The sequence below is a fragment of the Martes martes genome (assembly GCF_963455335.1).
Source record: "Martes martes genome assembly, chromosome: 8".
Classification (NCBI taxonomy): domain Eukaryota; kingdom Metazoa; phylum Chordata; class Mammalia; order Carnivora; family Mustelidae; genus Martes; species Martes martes.
The window spans coordinates 124,499,791-124,523,360 of record NC_137895.1 but is presented as its reverse complement, the minus strand read 5'-3'; the positions used below and the strand labels follow the sequence as shown (position 1 = coordinate 124,523,360).

The window sequence follows — 23,570 nt, the reverse complement described above, 5'->3', positions numbered from 1 at the left end:
TAGATATAATTCTACAAAGATCAAGTAAGCATATAAAAGATTAGAAGTAGAAAATTAATTAGAAAGAGGAAGAAAAGTCAGCTCTTGAGACATCTGTTGGCAGCAGGAATCAACAGCTAACAGAAAAGAGAGAAAAATACGGCCAAGAGTGAGAGCACATTCCAGAGTGCTGCTGAGGTGGTGCTCAAAGAACACGGAGCGCTAAATGCCTTAGCATCTGTACCTTAGCCTTCTGACTCTCCTTTTTCATGCAGTCATCTATAATGGTTGAAACATAACTAATATTACACCAGTTGGACCACTTTTTTAGTTCCAATTATCAGTTTTATGAACTGTCTTAGTCTCTTGCTAAGAATCAAAAGATCCTACTCCTCAGAAAAACACTTTTTCAGGAAGGGCTGTTTCTGCAAGGGCTTTATATTTATCCTTATTAGCTTCACATTTTTTGATGTAGTCTTTAAATTATCTTAGTTACTCTATCACAAATTAGTGCACCATACTAAAAGATCAAAATGCAAAGCAGTACTGCATAACAACTGATTTGCATAATAACTATCATCAAGAAGAAGATAAATCATCTTTAGTGTATTTCCAAAAAACGAAAGTCTATATTTTATAAAGGTGCCAGGCAAAAATAAAATTAATAATAAAAATAAAAACCTAAAATGGGAATACAGTCATTATCCTAAATGGCCAATTACTCAAATTCCTGAATGAGTAAAAATTATCTGGTAGTTTGTTTTTTAAAAATTATTGCATTTATTGAAACCAAAAACTTTGGAAAGAGGTTAAAAGTTATTAATTTTATCAGGTAGCATTTCATAGTGTGGTAAAACATTCAAAGCATTCTACATTAAAACTCAAGTCATTAACATCACTTTAACCGGTAACATGAGTTACTAAAGGATCCACAAATGTCTGACACTGCTTAGCCAATACTTCTGAAATGATGTTTATAATGTTTAATGTTGGGAGCCCATGATAACCCTGTTGTCACCTCAGGGCCAAGACACCCCCATCAGTTCAGTGAAAAATTTACAACTACTTAGATGCAATGAAGAAGAGTACGGGAGAATGGGGTGGGGAGGGTGACTTACTGAGGAAAGCATACACAAAATGTCAGACATTTTGTAGACCCCCAAATTTCTGTCTTTAATAAGTGAAAGCACTAAGATTCTAGGGGACAGAAGGAATTCCATGTGAATCTAAAGAAACACTGGTTAAGAAGCATAGAGGTCACTGAAGGCTCTCATTGTAAGAGAAATCTGGAATAAAGGAAACAACATACACACACACTTCTCCCACAGCATACTTTGGAAATAAACTTTTAAAAGTGCACTGAAAGCCAATGACTAATACACCATAAGTAGGCTTCAGAAGACCTGGTATAAAAGATTCTTTTTACAGAGAAGTACCCACCTTAAGACATTTTAATTTTATCTTGCCCAGGTAAGGAGAATGGCTACTAAGGGGGGCAGAGATCCTCCTTGAATCTGCTGGCACTATTAAGGATATGAGTTGTTAACTCTGGGGAGACTGAGTGAAGGATATCTAGGATATATGTGAACGCTACTACTTCTCCAACAACTTTTCTATATACATCTATAATTTAAAATAAGAACTTAAAACAAACAAACAAAAAGATTATGGGGCATCTAGGCAGCTCATTTGGTTAAGCATGTGACGTCGGCTCAGATCATGATCTCAGGGTCCTGGGATCGAGCCCCAAGTCAGGCTCCTAGCTCAGCGGGGTGTCTGCTTCTCCCTCTGCCTTCCCCTGCTTATACTTTCTCTCTCAAATAAATAAAAATAAAATCTTTAAAACAAACTGGTTACTTAATTGTGTCCCACTGAAATCATATCATCTACTCAACACGTGAAAACAGGTGTTAGGCTGGATAAAGATAAAAATATTTAATAAATATTCTAAGTTCATATTGCCATAATAAACTTCTGCTTTAACTTCCAATATGTATCTTAGACGTTTTTGTTCCCTTCTCAAGATTAATAATTGAAAGGAACCACTTCCACTCAAGATGTTAAAAACAGGGGCACCTGGGTGGCTCAGTGGGTTATAGCCTCTGCCTTCTGCTCAGGTCATGATCCCAGGGTCCTGGGATCAAGCCCCGCATCAGGCTCTCTGCTCAGCAGGGAGCCTGCTTTTCCCCCTGCCTCTCTGCCTACTTGTGATCTCTGTCAAATAAATAAATAAAATCTTTAAAAAAAAAAAAAGATATTAAAAACAACACTTACTCTAATACTTTAGTAAAAGAGAACTATAATTATTTTACAAGATGGACCCAAAAGCAAGTAGATTAAGAATAAATTGAATAATTATTGAGGTAAATTTAAGCCACTTTGGGAGAAAAAAATGTTTAGGTGCCTGAATCAAACAACCCCAAGCAAATTTAGAATAAATTATTATGCTAAAACACAATATATTTAAATTCAAAGCAAATCAAAGAAATTTAGTGTTTCCTAAGTAGATTCACAGACCATATTAAAATATTAGCAAGATTAAAATGACATTTCAGCTTTAAATTTCCCATTCATAACAGTTCACTCCTATATTCCAAATGTCTGCTTATGACCATAGACTTTATTATTATCTTTTTATTATTTATTTGACACAGAGAGAGAGAGTACAAGTAGGCAGAGAGGCAGGCAGAGGGAGGGGGAAGCAGGCTCCCCAATGAGCAGAGAAGAGAGCCAGATACAGGGCTCGATCCCAGGACCCTGAGACCATGACCTGAGCCGAAGGCAGAGGCTTATCCCACTGAGCCACCCAGGTGCCCTCACAGAGAAGTTTTTAAAAGAACTCTAGCTGTAGAGTAACTCTACCAAATTCCTAGGCACTTGGCCCCAGTTAGTTGTGGAGGGAAAAAGTTAGGCTAAAGCCGACTGAGTTGAGTATCAGACTTAAAAGTGGACGTTTTCGTTTAGGGTTTTTTCCCTCCCTAATGTTGATAAAGAATAGTAAAGAATAAACAACAAAAATTAAGTTTGAGAGAACGGAACCTATAAAAACTTCACCTTTGTAAAGTATCACAGAAATACATCATCTAGAGGTAGATATGAAACTTCATACCTTCCTTCACACAGGAAGGGGTTATAGCAAGCATTTTTTTTTTCCTTAAAGATTTTATTTATTTATTTGACAGAAAGTGAGAGATCACAAGTAGGCAGAGAGGCAGGCAGAGAGAGGGGGGGAAGCAGGTTCCCTGATGAGCAGAGAGCCTGATGTGGGGCTTGATGTGGGGCTTGATCCCAGGGCACCAAGATCATGATCCTAGCTGAAGGCAGACACTTAACCGACTGAGTCACCCAGGCGCCCCTATAGCAAGCATTTTTTTCTTTTAAGATTTTATTTATTTATTTGACAGACAGAGATCACAAGTAGGCAGAGAGGCAGGCAGAGAGAGGCGGAAGCAGGCTCCCTGCTGAGCAGAGAGCCCAATGTGGGGCTCGATCCCTGGATCCTGGGATCATGACCTGAGCCGAAGGCAGAGGCAACCCAGTGAGCCACCCAGGCGCCCCTCGCAAGCATTTTTTTTTTAAGATTTTATTTATTTATTTGACAGAGAGAGAGATCACAAGTAGACAGAGAAGCAGGCAGAGAGAGAGGAAGAAGCAGGCTCCCTGCTGAGCAGAGAACCCCATGTGGGGCTCGATCCCAGGACCCTGGGATCATGACCCGAGCCGAAGGCAGAGGCTTTAGTCCACTGAGCCACCCAGGTGCCCCTCGCAAGCATTTTTTAAATGCACAGTTAACCTGTCAATAAACACTGAAGTCAATCAAACTCTAAAACACAGTAGAGGTGCTTCAGGCATTCCAATCCTGACATAATGACTTAAAAATACATTCTTCCAAAATCTTGTCAGACTCACTAAACTGAGTATTACTTTTAAAATTTTCAGTTTCATATACATTCTTAGAAGAGAAAACTTTTCATCATCACTATAGCTGCCATTAATCAAGCTTTCTCACCTCGGGCAAGGTGCTAGCCCTCTCTGTCTTCAATTTCCATGGGTAAAAATGGAACTAATAACAGCACCTATCTCATAAGAATACTGCAAGAATTAACTGAGCTAGTATTTAGGGCTTATAAAGAATTCTTTCTACATGGTAAGCATTCATATTTTAGCTTATTTTAAAAATTATTTTCATATGCTATTATGACTTCCATATTTTCCATCAACCTTATTAGAGAATATCATCTATTGATTATATTGATATTAACACAGCTATATTTCAGATTAAAACCTACTTCCTTAAGAAAAACTAGATAGTATACATGTCTCATTATGCAATGATATTTTAATATATGTGTTCTATAACAATATAGCAATATTGAAAATATAATGTAGGGATTCAAATATTTTAATGATAATTTATTTATTTTTTCAATTTGCAAGTACAACTGGACTAGAAAAGTTTCCAGGAAAAATTAGAGAACAATGGAAAGTTTCATATATTCTCCAACTCAATTCAAACTTTGCACTATGAAACATATTCTGATAACAGACCCCATTTCTGTGTCAGCTCCCACCAGTAAGGCTTTAATACTCAGCGTGTGATGAGAGATGAAACCAAGTGTGAACAACTTTCAGGTCCCATGAGTAGGCTGACTGTTAAAGCTGTCAGGTTCAATTGCATCATTCCACATTATTCAATGCCCCAAACTGCTCCCTAATTGTTAGGAGCTTAACGTATTCAAAACCATTGTTTAGGCTAATGCTGAAATGCTTCACAATTGAGTTTCTATAAAGTAGTGGGAGGGATTAAATTGTTGTTAAACCATCACTGAACACTCATGATTGGACAACAGGACTGTATAGAATAACCAACCAATTCTAAGCAGGTTTCCTAATTGGTTAATACCTAATCAATATATCACCCATCTTTTGCAGAAAAAATTAAGTCCCCTAGGGCTAAAGCAGCTATTGAAATAACTTAAGAACTGGAAAGACCTCAGGCAAAAGCTGAGCCTAAAATTGCTAAAATTCACATATCTATGTTAACGTGGAATTATATATTTTAATAGAAAAAATTTTAATACTATTTTTAGTAAGCAAAGTGCTTCTGTACAATTTATCTCACTGGTAAACAGGCTGTTGATGTAACAGCTAAAACTGAGTCCTATAATAACTTTAACATCAGTATAATAACTATTAAACCCAAAGTACTTTATGGTCTACAAAGTACTTACTCTCATTTAAACTTCGTACCATAGCGGTCTTTATAGCAGGTAGGACAAGTATCTGAAGTATTTGGTTTTACACACAAAAAACACTGACACCCACAAATTAAAAAGACCTGCCTACAGTCACAGTAGTAAGTAGCAAAGCTCCTGGGAAACAAGATTTCTGACTCAAATTTCTATTTAGCATTGTGTCACACAAATGGACACAGTAAAATTCCTAACAATGTTTTTCAAAGAGAAGCACATCATTGGGAAATTCATTTTTATGGTAATGATTAGTAGACCAGAGATCAGACTCCAGAGTCAGACTGCCTTGTTTCCAAACTTAGTTTCACCACTTACTTACTAGACAAGTGATGTTGCATAGTTACTTAAGCTCTTGATCACCCAACAGTAAGTGACTTTACAAAGCACTTATACAAACTTATTTTGCTCAGAATGTTAACATCCTTAAAATTACAAGTCATTATGAAATTACTTAAAACATAAAAGATGAAACTTTCATTCTGACCAATCAAGTCAGAGATCCTCTGAAGTCAGGTCCATCTACCTGGGAAACTGAACCATTTTCTCCAACAGAATGGAAGTGCAGACATCATCCAAAAGGAAATTGAGGACTACTCCATCTAAGACAACTCCCAACAAGCACACACCCCAAAGTTATCATGCTGGAAAATGAACTAGTCAAAGCTGACTGAAGTAAAAGTTTCACAGAAATGTGCAAAACATTAGTCATTAACTGTACATTAAAAATACTTGAACATCTGCAATTACTAAATATCACATAAATTTTCAAAGTTCCTTCATTTATTTTTAAATTTATTTTTTATAATAGTAACACAGAGTAAACAAGGAAGCAGATTACCTACATGAAGACTGTACCCAAAAGCAAAACGCAGAATGCAGAAAATAATGTAACACACAACTTTTTCACTACATTCAGTTTTAAATTTTTCTACTAAGGGATTCATCTTTCAAACAAAAGCACTTGAAATTTCCCAAAAGACAAACGGAATGAATGTAGAAGTAGGAGACAGAGTGGAACTTGAAAGGCAAAATGAAAAATTAGTGACACACCTACAGAAACTAATTTATACCACTAACTATGATGCAAGGGCAGAGCACATCATTAAAAAAAAAACAAACACACACATGGACAGCAGTTTTATCTTCTGATAATGTTAAGAAACTATTACCTCTATTGCTGTTATCTGCAAAAGAATAATTATTCTAAAAACAAATATATCAAATAAAACAAAAGGACTTAACACTGAAGAATATAAAACTAGGTTATAAAACATTTTTTAAAGGGTTTTTTTTTTCCCCAAAATTAGGGCTGCTAAGCATCAATTTTTTTCCCTACAATTTTACATGTGTCTCCTTTTTGCCCCATTAAAAGCACAATTCTGTTCTCAGTTTTTAATTTCTATTAAGCTCTTCCTGATCTTACCTCCCTGACCATTTTCCAGGGAACAATTCTTAAGACAGCAAATAAGCCAAACAAGAGGCCTGTCTATCTTACTTAAAAAACCAAGGCCAGAAAGATCAAGAATGACCTCTGGATTTTCATCCTGCTGGCACCAAGCCAGTCACTAAAAACTACTACTTTTGCTAAGTTTTTTGGGGAAGTAAGGGAGACAAAATATTATTCAAATTTAACATTTCCATTCTCTGATTTATGTTTTTTTAAATATTTGCTTGCCAGTGTGATGGTTTTCTTAATAACTGTGACAAGACTTCTATTATTACATTTTAAATACTGGTAATTTGAATTAACCCACTTATAGCATTGCTAATCAACTACCTATAAAGAAACCCTAAATAAGAGGCTACCATTTGATTACCTAAACACAATGACTTGTGCAATTTGAAAACAAACAGGGCCTATATGAAAGTTAAACAGAAATAAACTTGTCATTTTGAAGAGAAGATTCAATTACCAAGTACATCACAATTTTAAGAATCCTATCTAAACCTTCATTTTATTCTAAATATTTTTGTATCGTTTCCCTTGCACATTGCCTAGAAAATTCACATTTTGCACATTCAATACCAATACTATTGTCTCAGGCAGCTAAATTGAAGTAGTTCTGCACTCAGTTCAACTGAGAGGTCAACGTGCCTCAGTTGCCTGGAGACTGATGGTTGCTACAGCAGCACCAGATAAGCCAGGCTAAATAAGCTTCAGCTTGAAGGCAGAAAGCATTTACTGCTAGACAGAATCATAGATGCAGTTGTCTCAGCATGCAGCATTTGAGTCTAACTAGATGATCATATTTATAAGAGACCCATCTTACTGAAACATGGAAAGAGGATAAACAGTAAGGATTTTAATTGGACTGAATCCTGGATTACTTGCAACTATGATTTCTTTGTTCTTCGGTTGAGTCATATGTTAAGTGGAATTTTCCCTCTAGCTATAAATTTCTCTTTACCACCACTTCCCCCATCTACCTCCCTAATGCCAACCCCCAAAACCACAAACATAATGAATGAGAAGAAATGAGATTTTTGCTTAATTCAGCCTGGAATTAACCAGAGAGTAATTAAAACAGACTTTTATAAAGAAAGAAAAGAAAAATGCACACTGAAAATGTTCATGTGAGACTTTGTCCAAGGATAGAAAGCTATCAACAGCATATGGCTACACTTAATTAAAAGAGATGAAACTATTTGCAAGAACCATTCTCTCATTTATCCTTTCACCCTCTCTAACCCCACACCCCTGGTATGCTGGCTACCTCACCAAGGCTAGTGAAATGAGCTACAAAAAATTCTTCTAAATTAGTCAAACTCCCCTTACTCAGGTTGAGAGGTTCACCACATAGTTAACTTTCATTTTCAAACATGATACCACTAATCATGCCATTGGTTTTCTATGCCGAACTGTCTGTTGTTTATTCCAATACCTAACCTAATTATAATGGTGACTGTTTGCACTGCACCATTACATATTTAAAAATAACTAATGCTATGCTTTGATGTACAGCTTACAGAAAATACTAGAAAGTGTATATATGTTCTAAAGGCCTATACAATGCAAATCATGAACACATACATAAAGTATAAATTTACAGCAACTTACAACCTATTTAACTAATTGTAATTAGATATTTGTCTTTGTTATAAATTTCTCCTGGGGTACCTGAGTGGCTAAGTCAGTTAAGCGTCTGACTCTGGATTTCAGCTCAGGTCATGATCTCACGGGTAGTGAGATGGAGACCCGCCCCCACACCCCCACCCCCGCCCCCACAGGCTCCGTGCTCAGTGTGGAGTTTGCCTGTCTCTCTCCCTCCCACTGTTTGCATGCTCCCTCCCTCTCTCTCTCTCTCTCAAATAAATAAGTAAATAAAATCTTTAAAATTTTCTCCAAACACTAAGATGGTTATTACTAGAGCTTTGGATAAAATTAAAGTAAAATTATAAGGAATTCTAAACAAATAAAAAATACATACTTAAGGAATTTTAAATTATTACCTTCAGCAAAGTGTGTGTGTGTGTATGTGTGTGTGCGCGCGCGCTCAGCTCTGCCTATCTACTGTCGTATTTGTATAATGCAAGATTACGATTTTTCTGAACAGACTCTTGCTTTTTTTTTAAAGATTTTTTTTATTTATTTGACAGACAGATCACAAGCAGGCAGAGAGGCAGGTAGAGAGGCGGGCTTCCTGCTGAGCAGAGAGCCCGATGCGGGGCTCCATCCCAGGACCCTGAGATCATGACCTGAGCCAAAGGCAGAAGCTTAACCCACTGAGCCACCCAGGCGCTCCAGACTCTTGCTTTTAAAGGATTCCTGAGAACTAGTAACTTCACAGATCTAAAGTAAAGGAAAGGGATAAATGCACAATCGGCAGCACAGTCACTTATTTACAATATTTATGTACATTCTTTCTCTCCCACTAGAAGGAAAACAATACAGTACTTAAAGGAATCAATCACTCCTTATCCCACTATTCTCTAAAGCCATTTTTAAAAAATAATAATGTTATTTCTGTGATTTTTAAAATTGTAAAAGAAATGTTTAAAACCACAGAAGTCCAAAATTGGGTATTTTCTAACTCCTAAAGATTTTAAGTAATTTCTATACCCAATTTGGGGCTCGAACCCACAGCCCTGAGATTAAGAGCCACATGCTCTACAATGAGCCAACCAGTCACCCCACTAAGTCCTACTTTTTAAAAAGAATAAAAATTTGCACCAAATTACTAATTTACATGTCACAACAAATGGAGGTATTTCATAAATTCCTATAGGAAGCCCTATTCAATTTCTTTCTTCTCCAATCAAACTCACTTTAAAAAATGACAGATCTGCCTACAGGTTACTTCATAGCATTTTAACAATTTACCTGAGTTGTAGCAACAGCAGGGGCTGCAGATGACACTGCTGATGGGGAGAGAGCTCCCACTTGCTGCAAATGCCCAGAAGACTGCTGAGGTAAATGAGAACTGGAGACAGGAGTACTAGATCCTGAGCCCGATACTACATTTGGAAATGATACTGCTACATCATTGCTGTTATAAATACCTGCAAGAAAAAAAAATCATTTAAACATTTTAAAACTTAGCCGCCAAATCTGTCATAGACAAATAATAATAATCATTAAGTTAGAATACCCACATTTCCTCCTGATCCCTCCCCTCAATGATAAATTTTATTGGCAGTCATAAATAATAATAATGAAATATTATACATAATATTATACATAAATCAATAACTAAATGACTAAATACTGACTTTTCACAAAACACTTTTTTAAAAGAATCTAAGTCATTTTTTGTAACAAAAATGACTTTGCTAATAGACTGGGATCACATCAGGAAGCGCCTTGTAAAAATAACAGTAAGAGTTTTAGGAATTCCTAAAGGCAAAGAAATATTTCCTAAATGGGAGAATGACACAATTAGAGTTGTGTTAAAATCACCTGGTAAGCTTTTCAAAATGCAGAATGGAGCCCCAGAACTTATGATTAAGAAGGTCTGAAAGGGGAAGAGTCTGTTTCAGAAAGGTCACCCAGGTTACAATGTAGAAAATAAAATGGAACAGAACTACACTTGAGATTCAAAGACCAGTAAGTGGATTCTAGAGATATTTCAAAGGTAGAATGAACAGAATTAATGACTGAATGGGGTGGATGAGTAGGGGTAGGGATGGAGGAGGACAGAGGATTAAGAGACATTGACAACATGGATTACTAGATGGTGGTAATATTCACTACCAGGAACTCAAGAAAAGAGGATGGAAGGCTTGAAAGTATTTTCAGAGGCACCATGGAGTTACAAGGAAGAAAGAAATGAAGAAAAGAGTGAAAGAATTCACTCTGAAAAGTGGATGGGAAGAGGAAGGACAGAGATGATGAATAAAAGTTAAGAGGAAAGAGGAGAGACCCCCTACCCCCAAAAAAGCACGAGTTGTTTGTTTTATTTTTTAAATTTTTATTATTTATTTATTTTTTAAATTTTTTTTTTTTAAGATTTTATTTATTTGCCAGAGAGAGAGAAAGAGAGTACACACAAGCAGGCAGAGAGGCAGGCAGAGGCAGCGAGAGAAGCAGGCTCCCTGCCGTGCAAGGAACCCAATGCGGGACTCGATCCCAGGACCCTGGGATCATGACCTGAGCTGAAGGCAGAGGCTTAACCAACTGAGCCACCCAGGCGTCCCTGTTTGCTTTTTTAATAAAGATGGGCAACAATGCTCACATGCTCCACAGAGGAGAAGCTCACTGAGGATAAAAGTGAGAGATGGGAAGATCCAGAGACCAGTAGGGTTCTCCATCAGGGATGATCCTGTTCCACTGAGACATGTGACAATGTCTGAAGAACTTTTAGTTGTCAAAACTAAGGGGCACTACTGACACACAGCAGCAGAGGCCTGGGATGATGCTAAACATCTTAAAATGCACATGACAGCTCCTCACAACTAAGAATTATCTGGTTCATAGTGTCAATGGTGTGGAAGCTGAGAAATCTTGATATAAACCAAGGCTCCTGGGAGGGTGGGAGACAATAAGATCTTAAGAACTCAGCATTTTAACAAGAGGAAAGCAAGAAAAAAAATGAACCTAAGTGGGTTGCAATAAAAAATAATAATAAAGTTTGAGAAACCATAGCCCTTGAAGGCAACAATAATTATTTGTTAATAGTATAATTTACTTTGTTCTAAACAACATAAATGTTATTGATTCATAATAAAATCACCCATAATCTTCAAACAAGGAAATAAAGGAACTGGGACATTTTTAAAGGCCTTACAAATAATTGAGGGTTGTAAGATCCTTTTTATATCTATAATTTCTCCAGAAAAAAAAAAGAAAATTTATTCATTCAATAAATGTATCCATTCTGCAAACATCTGAGAGCATACTGTTCATCAGACATTACTCTAAGCCCTGGAGATACAAAGCCATTCAAGATATGTGGTCTCTGCTTTCAAGAAGCTTAGTGGAAAACACAGACTATTACAAAAGACTGTGAAAAGTGATAGGATAGAGACATCCTTAGCGGCCCCCAAGCACATAAAAAGGGGTATCTAACCCAGACCTGGGGTGAGAGGATGAGGGTCAAAAAACTTACTGGACAAGATGGATGCCTTTAAAATTAATTTCTAAAGGAGCTGTAGAACTGAGGTGAAGGGTCGTTTGAGAAAGAAATATAAGAACCTGTAAATACCATCTGTAGCTCACACAAGAATGAGGCTAAAAAATAAGCAGGAATCAGATCAAGAACATTAAAAGCCAAAAACGTTAAAAATTTAGAGACAACAGGAAGCCACTGAAGGATTGTGAACAGAAGCTCCATGTGATCAGATTGATGTTTAAGCAAGACAAGGCTGAGACTAAATTGGGGAGAGCCTTCATCAGAGACTGAGAAAGCTGCTGAAGGGTTGCTGTAATAATACTGATGAGCAAAAACGGAGATTAAACTAAAGTAACAGTAGTCAAGGGATATTCTAAAAGCAAAGTTCATAGGACTGGTACCTAACAGGACCTGAACAATAAATAAGAAAGAAGAGTCAAGGATGACTCTTAAGAACCAGTAGGTGGGAATGGTGACACCACTCACTGAAGCAGGCAGAGCCACTGGGAGCATCTAGTATTTGGTTACTATATGTAGTACACTTACTACACTAGCCCCTGTAAATATATGTGATAGTGTAATAGGCCAATGAGGTAAACATTACCCCCATTTTACACAAGAGCAAACAGAAGTTTAAAGAAAAATTCTGCTTAGTGACCTAGTAGATGGTGGAATCAGGATTCATATTCACAGCTACTGAAATCACTTCCTAACACAAGTTTGAAGTTCAGGTTACTCATCATGGTCTTTGAGATGCCTGTGGAACACAGAACTCAAAACTGCAGAACACAGTCTAGAACAGAACAGGATCAGCCTGAAGCTCAGCAGAAAAAGCAGGTATGGAGATACAAATCCAGGAGGCAGAAGAATAGTAAAGTTAGCATACGTAAACATGAAAACTCAAAAAGGCTTTCTGTTGGCCTGCCCTGTGTTTGAAATCTTGAACTAGTTCATATTTTGAAACATTGGAACTCTACATTTTTTAAAAAATTAATTTAGAAATATTTTTCAAAGATTTATTTCTTTGAGAGAGCTCACCAGCGCAAGAGTTGGGGGAGGAGCAGAGAGAGAGAGAGAGAGAGAGAGAGAGAAAGACTCTCAAGCAGACTCCCCACTGAGCACACTGAGTGGGGAGCCCAATGCGGGGCTCGATCTCATAAGCCTGATATCAAGAGTCAGGTGGTTAACCGACTGAGCCACCCAGATGCCCCAAAACTTCATATTTAAAAGTGAATTCTAATTTCTCCTGAAAAACTGAAGTTCTATCAATACCGGATACTACATTCTGAAATAGCAACAATCTGCTGGAGCTCTGGCCACAGCATAGGTTCTTTAATCCACCAGAGCCCTGTCATTCTTTCTTCTTCACCTCTCCTCTCATTTATGTTAGCTATCTAGCCCCTGTAAATACGTGATGTACAACTCCTGATGCAGAAGTTAGTCAAAACCAAGGAATGGTAAAATGAGATCACCCAGGGAAAGTTTTCAGCATGATCAAGAGGACCAAAGACAGAATCCTATAGAATGTTACCACTGAAAGACAAAGACCACAATGAACAAAATAAAGAGAAATTGGGAGAATCTTAGAAACCATTTAGAGAATTTGAAAGGAACAGGTCAAATAATTCCATTGGTTATTCTAGGTGAGGCCATAAAAGGAGAGTTATTAAATGAGACAATCTTGGCAAGATGAACTCACTTAAGAAGTTTGGCTGTGAAGGACAGAAAAGAGACAGCATGTAAATGAAACAAGTATTTATAAACCTTATATTCCAAAGGATGGACAGACACCTGAGAAAAATAAATTTTTTAAAAAGTTCATTACCTCATATTTCTTTCAATAAATATGTATGGAGAGCGTTTTGTTAAAAAAAAAAAAAAAGGCACTGAAGATAATGAAGAACAGAAAGGAATTCTACCTTCAAAGAACTAACAGTCTCACAGCAGAGCTAGTAAGTGTTCATAAGGTACTATGATACAGGATGGAAATAATGGTACCGTAAGGACACATGCCTGAAGGACAACTGAAGTTCAGAGGAAGAGACTGGGGTGGAGGCGTTCCAGAGAGCAACACCTGAACTCAGCTTCTGCAGCAAACTACTGTGAAAGGTAGACTGCTAACAATCTAATTTTTTAGTGGTAGAGAGCATACATGGAATCTCCAACTCTTAAAACTAAAAGTCAGCTGGAGACAGCACAATGGGGGTGGGGGGGAGGCGCGGGGAGGACCACCGGTATAAGTTTTTGACCGAATGTGATCTTAATCAAACTACTTAAGCTTTCTGAGTCTCCATATTGTTCTAAAAGCGAGTAGTAGCTACCTTATAGGCTTTTCTTTGAGAATGTCCATGTAAAGGCTCTAGCAGTGCCTAATATACAGTAAGTTTCCATAATGGTAGCCATAGCTACTTCAGAGTTATTGCTCTACTGAAAATTTTATCTTTAGGTCAGGAATGTACAGTTTTATAATTATCAGGTCCTCTAATGTCCCTAATACTCTTTCAAAACTGAAAATACCATCGCCACATGTAGTAATATATATTAAAGTGTAATACTGAAAAGCAAAAAACTATGGTGAATGAGGACCTCCAATCTCTAAACTTATTTTTATACTGCCGTAGAGCGTAAACAGGAAACTGCACAGCTAAATGTGCAGTGTGGTGATTACACTTTGAAACTGTCTGGAACTCAGGTTACTACTATAAGTAGAACAAATAAAATTTTCTCTTCCTGTTAAGGCAGAGCAGTATAAATACCTAAATCTTTTTTGAAGATGATGATCACTGACTCTCCTAAACAACCTCATAACTCAGGATATGATTGGTACAGCATGAAAAAATGCTTTAGTAAGACCTCTAGATCTTTATTCAAAAGGTAAATAATCCTCCTTGGATTGTTCTGTACCTGTTTTCTATTTAACTTACTCTATTTCCATCTTTCACCAGTTAATTACCTTAATCCAAAATCAAGGTGACATTCACTGACTTAAACAGAACTGAATTCTGTAATGCATAAACTCTAGGAAAATACCCGAAATTCATTTGTTCAGGATAGAGGGTAGAAGCAAAGATATAGAATGATACAGAGATCAGTAATGATGTACTGATTCGCCCATCCATTTAATCATCCGATATTTACTGTGTGTCTACCAGAAGATTGGCACTATTCTAGGAGCAGGGAATAAAGGTGGGAACAAGACAGATAAGATCTCTGTTCTCCAAGAATTTACAAGTTAATCAGGGAGGCAAACATTAAAACAAACACATAACTATAAATTGTGACAAGTGCTATGATTGAACGCAAAGAGCAACACTAGTGACAAATCAGGAAGCAGAAAGTATCTGTCTGAAAAAATGATACGTAAGCCAAGAGCTAAAGTTTAGACAGGCAGGTGTTAAGTGAACAGAGTAAAGTAGAAAAGCTTGTTCAAAAAACAATGAAATAGAGAAGAAAAAATAGGTAATACAGGTAAAGCATAGTGGAGCGAGTGGTAGAACAAACTAGAGAGAAGGGAAGGCATAGCCATGGAGAGGTGTTCAGAATGTATACTAAGAATGTATACTAATGTATACCCGAATGTATACTAAGATCAATGAAAAGACACCAAACACAAATATAGCACGACAGTTTTTTTAGAAGATCATCCCTCTGCTATGTTGTAATGAACTGAAAAGAGGAAGAGTGGAAACAAAAAGGTCATTTAGAAGACTATTCCACAATCTAGGTGAAAGATTACACCCCTCAGGACTAAGGCCGTAGTGTGATGGAAAAGCTTGGAGAAAGACGGATCTGAAGTGCATCTAGAAGCCAGATGAACCCAACTTGATGATAAGCTACACTACGTAGATAAAGAGAATATTATAAATGAATTGGGTAGTAACTAAAAGTGCCATTTACTGAGGTGGTGAAAAGTGGAACAGAAAGTGCATTTTTGCTTGTAAAAGAGAAAAACGTCAGTCTAGGACTAAGTCCTGAAGACCCTCAACATTTCAAGGATGGTTAGCGTGGAAGAAGAATCTGCAAAGAAAACTGAGATCACTGAGGTAAGAAAACCAGTGCAGTGTCAGTGAAGCAGAGAAGAGAATCTAAAGAAAGGGCATATCAACTGCATCAAATGATGCCGAAAGACTAGTTCAGACACAGAATGAAAATGGATTTGGAAACATGGAGACAAATGATGATTTTAGGAAGATAAGTAGATAGGGTAGACAGAGCCAAGAAAACACTGTTGAGACCTAAGTTTTTATTAGTGTGCCATGGCAATTACATAAAAACAATACACTAGACAGAAGTATACATGACCAGTGACCTAAGAGTTAGTGGTCACCAACCAGAGTTCCCACTTCCCAATTTCAAACTGCCTGGGAGGCCAAATCAGTACTACATCAAGTTGTCTATTCATCAGTGAACCACAGTAAATGAATGGGTAAGTCTTGAGGAATATTTAACCTAGTAAACGACTAAACTTGTTAAGTCATCCCTAACCCACATCCTAAGACTGAATATTCTTTTCTGGAGGTTAATATGGTGTGAAAGTAGTTAAAAATCCAAAACCTGTTCCCTCATGCAAATAACCTCTCTGAACCTCATCTACGAAGGGAGGATGGCACCAATGATTTCATAGGGCTGGTGCAAGGATTAACTAATTCATGTAAAACACATACTATTGTTATTAATCTACTACTACATATTAAGTGTTTGATAAATAGTAACCATATTACAAAATATAAAGGAGGAATACCTATTAATGTTAAAAGAAGTAAACAGAATAATATATACAACAATAGAAAGATTCTATTGTTAATGTTGCCTTAATTTCCTTTTCCTTTGGTGACTAATAAATAACAGGATTATTCTGGCTTTCCCTTTCTAGATTGTGTAATATGTCTCTATATTGATTAACACATTCATTATTCAGCGAGGCTAAACAAAATTTAGAGAAAGAGCTTTCTCTCCTAAGACTCTTGGCTAACTTGATGGAATATAGGTGCTCCTCAATCTCTTTAGGCAAGCACTAACCATTTCTTAGGCTGCTCTATTTTTATAGATATGAACAATTCTACATTGTTTCTTTTGACTTTACCTACAAAAATAACACATACTAATTATTAAAAATCTTAAATAGATGGGAAAGTAGGGGGAAAAATCATCCACAAACTCTGCTGACATTTTTATGTATCCTCAAACTTTTGGGTATATAGTTTATGGTTTTGTTTAGCTTTATATAGCTGCCTATATATTAACATTTTTTAATCCTTTTATACTTAACATGTTTTCCTATTTCAGTATAAACTCTTTTTAAAATGTTTTTAAATGTTATTTTGACATAAACAATTGAATATTGCATAGCTGACTCTGGTTTACAGTATTCTACAAATATTTATGCCTAATATACCCAGACAAAATACTAGATGAAGATATTACAAAAAAGAAAATAGCTATCCATCCTTGCATTTATGGTTCTTAAAGTGAAGGATCCAGACATTAAATAATCAGACAAATATTATGCTCTGATGAAAAAGCAGAATGTACTGAGTTTAAGGGGTAGCTTAATTAAGATTAGCAGAACAGGCCTCTGTGAAGACATAACACATAAACTAAAAAGAAGAGAGACCCATTTCTGTTATTTTTACCTGCCCAGAATTCTTCCCATTTTGTGTCCAAATAACACCCTATTTTCTGTCAGGGAAATATCCCTCCTCCATTACATACACTCTCAGCTCAGGGATAAACATGGCAACCCAAGCTGAAACGGTCTCTCCTGGGAATTTAAATCCTGAAGGCATACACACAAGGGCAGAAAACGGTCAGACCCGTTAGTCTAATGGTAGTAATATTAGGATTCTACTAATTCTTGTTTACCTAGCCCTCGAATCTACCCAATTTCTCTTCTCCCAGAGGTATGAAATGGGGTTTTTCTTTTAATTCTCTAAAACAATTGTACGTATCCAATAAATTCATTTTTTGCTTAAATTTGACAGAATCCACTTCTGTGGCCTACATACAATGAACCCTAACTGATATGGCCAGTGTAGTATAATAAGAAATAAAATGCTTAAGATGAAGCCAGAAATCAGCCAAAGAGCCAGCTCATGGAGAACCCCGCAGGTCATAAAGGGCTTTTCTTTCTTTTTTTTTTTAAATGAAGGACTTTTCAATTTCATCCTAATAGAAAGCCACTAAAGCATTTTAACCAAACTGTATCTTTGTGGCATGCATAATTAGAACTGTATTTTTAAGAAGATCATTTTGGAAACAATGTGAACAATGCCCTGAAAGACAATGGTACAATGGAATCAGGGAAATAAAATTTAAGTAACTATTGCAAAGTTTGGACGAAAGATTTTAGGTACTTAAATTTGGTGACAAATTTGAAGTGAGAAAAGCAGAGGCTCAGGACTAAGCCCCAAGGAATTTCAACACTAAATTAGGATAAAGGAAAAGTCAAAAGAAAACTAATAAGAAACGGTCAAAACAAAAACACAAACAAACAAGAAATGGTCAAAACAACAGAACAACCAAGTTAAGTATAATGTTAGAAGAGAAAAGGTAAGGGAAAGGACAGGAAAGGACATGCCAGGATAGGACTTGAAAGGAAGGGACAGAGAAAGGAAAGGAGTTTCCAGTAGCTGGAAGTCCTCAACAAAGACAAATATGCTAAGATGTCATCTAGGATAACGACTGAAAAAATCCACTAGATTTGGCAATGTGAAAACTATTTCTGACCTGAGTACAGTAGTAGTTGTAGAGCCAGTAGAAAGTGGTTTAAAAGATAAATCAATGGGAGAACTTCTATTTCTGGCAAGGAAGCCAACCAGGCAACCTAAAACCTTCCTAATTAAAATGACCTAAAAATGAATACTTGAGCCTATAAGATGTAAGGGAAATCCTTAGGAATATACAGGAAAAAGCTTTTAACAGGTTGCCCTAGAGGAGCCAACCTGTGTTAGTAACCCAAGGGGCTTTGGCTCTAATGTCCACAAGGAAAACAGAGGATACCTTGAGCCTCCAATGGATGAAAAATTAAAACTGGTTAAGACCTTGTTTATATAGACTTTCCAAGAGATACATTTTTGGGGTAAAGATAAGCCAGCCCTTGTCCGTGCATGCCCCCCCCCCAAACCCTACAAAACACAAAACATAAAAATCACAGCATAGGGAAAGGACAAGGAAGTCAGTCCAATTAGATTTGAGCTCTGGAGAGGAGATGAAAAGTTACCCTTCGAATTTATAAGCCACAGACTTGCCTTCAACTAGGTTTTGTTTTTGAATTTACCTATGTGCCTGATAAATCCCAAACGTTAAATTAAGAAGGGTCCGGGTGATACTGTCACTTGAGTAAACAACAGAAGCCAACACAAAATTTCTCCGAAGGGATATATCCTTAACCCAGACTATAAAATAAGTTCACAAACCAAAATCAGAGAAGACAGAAGAAAATGATCCCCTTCATCACAAATTAGCAGACACAAACATTATGATTTGACTGTCCTCCAAGAACCTTAGAAAATAAAGAGCAAACAAAGATTATGAGATAAATATTGTAAATGATTAAAAACCTATGCAGAGGAATCAAAAGTACATGCAGGAAAGAAATAACAGTCTACATAAAAAAGAAGAACCCGGCATACCCTGCTGTGATAGACAGACTTCTAGTGACATCCACCCTTCAGCCCAAGGTTCCCTTCCCCTGACAGTCAAACACTAATCAAGGTCCTATTATGAAGAAACTGGGTCGATTGAATTAAGGTACTGATAAAGCTGACCTTAAAAGAGATGGAGTATCTTGGATTATGTAGGTAGGCCCAGTACAATCACATGAACCCATAAAAGCAGAAGATGAAGGGCAAGAGTCAGTGAAAAATGCAACAGGTAAGAAAACAAGAGAAATCCCACAGAAGGGGAAGTTAGAGAGACTCTAAGTGTACAAAGGATTCAACTCACCTTTACTAGCTCTAAGACGTAGGGACATGTGAAAGGATGGGATAGAAGCCTCAAGGAGCTAAGGGAGACCCTTAGCTGTCAGCCAGAAAGGAAATGAGGACCTCAGTTCTGCAACTGCAAGCAACAACTGAGTTCTGCTAACAACCTAAAAGAGCCTGGAAGTGAATTAATGCCACAGACTCCTAACAATAAGAGCCCAGGGAGCCAACACCTTGATTTTAGCCTTGTGAGACTCTTAAGCAGAGAAACCAGCTAACGCAACCAGACTTCTAACTGAGTGCTAATAAATTTGAATGCTTTTAAGTTGCTAATTTTGTGGTAATTTGTTATTATAACAATAGAAAACTAATATAATGCCAGAAAAAAAGGAAGTGTTCAAAGAATAATGGGGATACGCCAAAGGACACAGTGCCCACTAGCTGACCAGGGAACAACTGGAGCATCACAGTAAACCAGTCATTACCCACATAAATCTGTAGGTCCTTACTGATATAAACTGAAAGTGTCATGAGGAATGGGATATTTATATAGTCTCATGGTTAATTCTACAATATACATACTAATTATAAAGGAGAAAAGAAAACCTTTTCATTAAAAAATGCCTGATTACGTGCCATCTGATACATGCAATGGAAAGATCATATATATGATATCCTGCTCCAAGAACACATGACTCTAATAATGAAAAAAAATTAACTAAATCCCAAAATAAGGAGCCTATAAAATTTTGAGACAACTGTCAAAATTTGAATAGCATCTGAAGAGTAGATGGTAGTAACATGGTGATGTTAATTTCCTATTTTTGATCATCATACTGTGATTTTACAGGAAAATGTCCTTGTTTGCAAAGACTACTTAAGTGTTCAGGGCTGAAAATGGCACTCTATCTGCAACTTAGTCTCAAACGGTTTAGGCAGATACAGTTCTCTATACTATATACTAGTTAAGTTTAAGACTGTTTCAAAATAAAAATATTTTTAGATATGAAAAAAGGGCTACATGTTCTTAAAAACAAGAAAAAGAAAAACCAAACCAGACCAGGTCCATTTCAGAAAGGAACACAAAGAATTCCAAAAATTGAAAAACACATTCACTAAATATCTTTACTCATCAGGCAGGTGAAACAATAAATTAATAGAGCTAAAGAGATGATGAGTGAACACAAAAAGATCAAAAGAAATTACCCAGATACAGCACAGAGAAATTAAGAAATGGAAATTATAAAAGAAAGACTAAGCGGGGCTCCTGGGTGGCTCAGTGGGTTAAGCCTCTGCCTTCGGCTCAGGTCATGATCTCGGGGTCCTGGGATCCAGCCCCACATCGGGCTCTCTGCTCAGCAGGGAACCTGCTTCCCTCTCTCTCTCTGCCTGCTTCTCTGCCTACTTGTGATCTCTCTCTCTGTCAAATAAATAAATAAAATCTTAAAAAAAAAAAAAAAAGAAAGATTAAGGGACATGAAGGACAGAATCAAAGTCCAAATATATCTAATAAAAATTACTGAAGAACAGAAAGAATAGGAAGAATCAATATTTTTAAATATAATGGCTTCAGCTGTGTCCAGAATTGATGAAAGACATGAATTTTCTCAATCAGGAAGCAAAGAGATCCTAAGAAGAATAAAAGTCACACCTAGACATATCACCCAAAACAAAGAGAAAATCTTAAATGAGTGGAGGCAGAACAGTTCAAGGGGTAGGTACATGAATAGGAATGTGGGATTAAAGGAAGGTTTGGGTTCTTTTGTGCTTTTTCAGGAAGAGGCAGAGACACAAGAGCATGTTTAGATGTAGATGAGCCAAAAAAAAGTGATGGTGAGAGGATAAGGCAACTAAAATGACAAGGTCTCTGATAGGGCACAGAAGGTTGAGAGCCACAATACAAGCCTAACTCTGGATTGCAAGCAGGACTGGAGAGAAAGAAAAGGGGATGGATACAAACCAAGTAGGTTTGCAGAGAACTGGATGATGAAAAGATGAAATTTTCAGGCAGTAAAAGTTTAAAAACACCGATAAGTAAGAGGTTCTTAGAGATGTATATTAACACTGCCAAGCAATTTAAATGTCACTCAAGATTAGTATCACAAATCTGTAATGATACGAATGTATACATGGTGTGCATTTTTTTTCTCTAGAAACGCTTACCTCAGATTAAGTACAGAAATATAGGTGGTCAGGTTAATGAAGGAGAGTATTTCAACTAAGAAGAAATGAGACTTACCTAAAATATCAATCATAAGCCACATGACAAACATCATTAAGTTCACTACACAATGATTTTTTTTTCCCGTTTCTTAAGAAAATTAAAAGGAAGGCTTAGTAGGAAAAAACTGCCAACTAAAATGAAGAATATAATCTCATTAGGTGCGGCAGCTATTAAAACAATCTGCCATTCTTCATTAAAGGTTTTCTATAATTTAAATAAAAACATGTAAGTAATGACCACAATCAATTTTAAGAAATGAAGACAAGAAAAAAACTACTCTCAAACCTAGTATTTTAACATAACCATAATAATTTGTCTAATGTTTTATTCTGCTATGATTCATTTATATTTCTGCCTCTTCAAATAGAATTTGAGCACCATGAAAACAGAATATAAGAAATTGACAATCCTTTGAACCATGTATATATTATTTTATGCATTATATAATTTGCTGTTCTTGGTTTGGTGTCAGGGAAAACGTATCACAGATATATTTCCAAGTTGCTAGATAAGCTACCTAAATATCATTTGATAACTGAATCCAGAAGATTCTACAAGAAATAGGACTGTAATCTTTTTATTTCCACTACTTACAATTTTTTTTGCTACAGTAATTACCTCTGTTAAATCTAGCCTTTTCATACGTTGTACCACACCTCCTTAGAATTGAACTTACTTCTATATAGTCCTTGTATATCTCTCTCTAAGAAGGACTTCATCTTATGAGTCCATGTTTTAGAATTCTTTCTCTATCTTTGCTATTTTAAAATGTCCCCTTTTAATGAGTCTAGATGAGGATTTTTCCTTCACTCTTTCTCCTTGACCACTTCAATCTAAGATTGCTCATCTTTTTAAGGAAGAAGTTTCTTTCCTATGCCTTCAGATTATTTCCTTCTCTCCATTTTTCTCTCTATCCCCTTCTGGGGCTCCTGTTATCTACAGTCTATTTCTATTCTCCATATCATATCGTTTTTAATTTAAATATGTATGAAACCCATTTATTATTTTGTTTCTCACTGTATCCACTGTTATTTATCCCATCTATTATGTTCTTTACTTTAAAAATTACACTTTTCCATACCTAAAATTTTTTCAAATATTTGCCTTGTTTCAAGTTATTATGATCTTCCCTCATTTTTATGTTGTTCATTACAGTGATTTAGTTTTATTACAGTGATTTATTTTCTCTCCATAGTTTCTTTAGGACTGATCTGAGTAGAAAATCAAATGTTCTATTACTGCCAACATGAATTAAGTATTCTTGGTCTTGGGGTACCTGAGTGGCTCAGTCAGTTAAGCATCTGCCTTTGGCTCAGGTCATGATCCCAGGGACCCAGGATGAACCCTGCATCGAGCTCCTTGCCCATCGGAGAGTCTGCTTCTCCCACTCCCGCTGTGTGCTCTCTCTCATTCTCTCCCTCACTCCCAACTCTCAAATAAATACGTAAAATCTTTTTTTTTTTTTTTTTTTAAATGGTATGTCTTTATTTATTTGACAGAGAGAGATCACAAGTAGGCAGAGAGGCAGGCAGAGAGAAAGAGAGGGAAGCAGGCTCCCCGCTGAGCAGAGAGCCCGATGCGGGACTCGATCCCAGGACCCCGAGATCATGACCCGAGCCGAAGGCAGCGGCTCAACCCACTGAGC

At 36.7% G+C, this 23,570-nt stretch overlaps 1 protein-coding gene across 2 annotated transcripts in view; it reads right to left on the bottom strand.

Annotated features, from left to right (window-relative positions):
- The window catches only part of MLLT10 (MLLT10 histone lysine methyltransferase DOT1L cofactor), a 249,801-nt gene that overhangs the window by 20,550 nt on the left and 205,681 nt on the right, over nt 1-23,570 (bottom strand). For both annotated transcript variants that reach the window (XM_080810109.1, XM_080810110.1), the window contains one exon: nt 9,553-9,731. In XM_080810109.1, the coding sequence (XP_080666235.1) occupies nt 9,553-9,731 (179 nt within the window). The remainder of the gene's footprint in view (nt 1-9,552; nt 9,732-23,570) is intronic.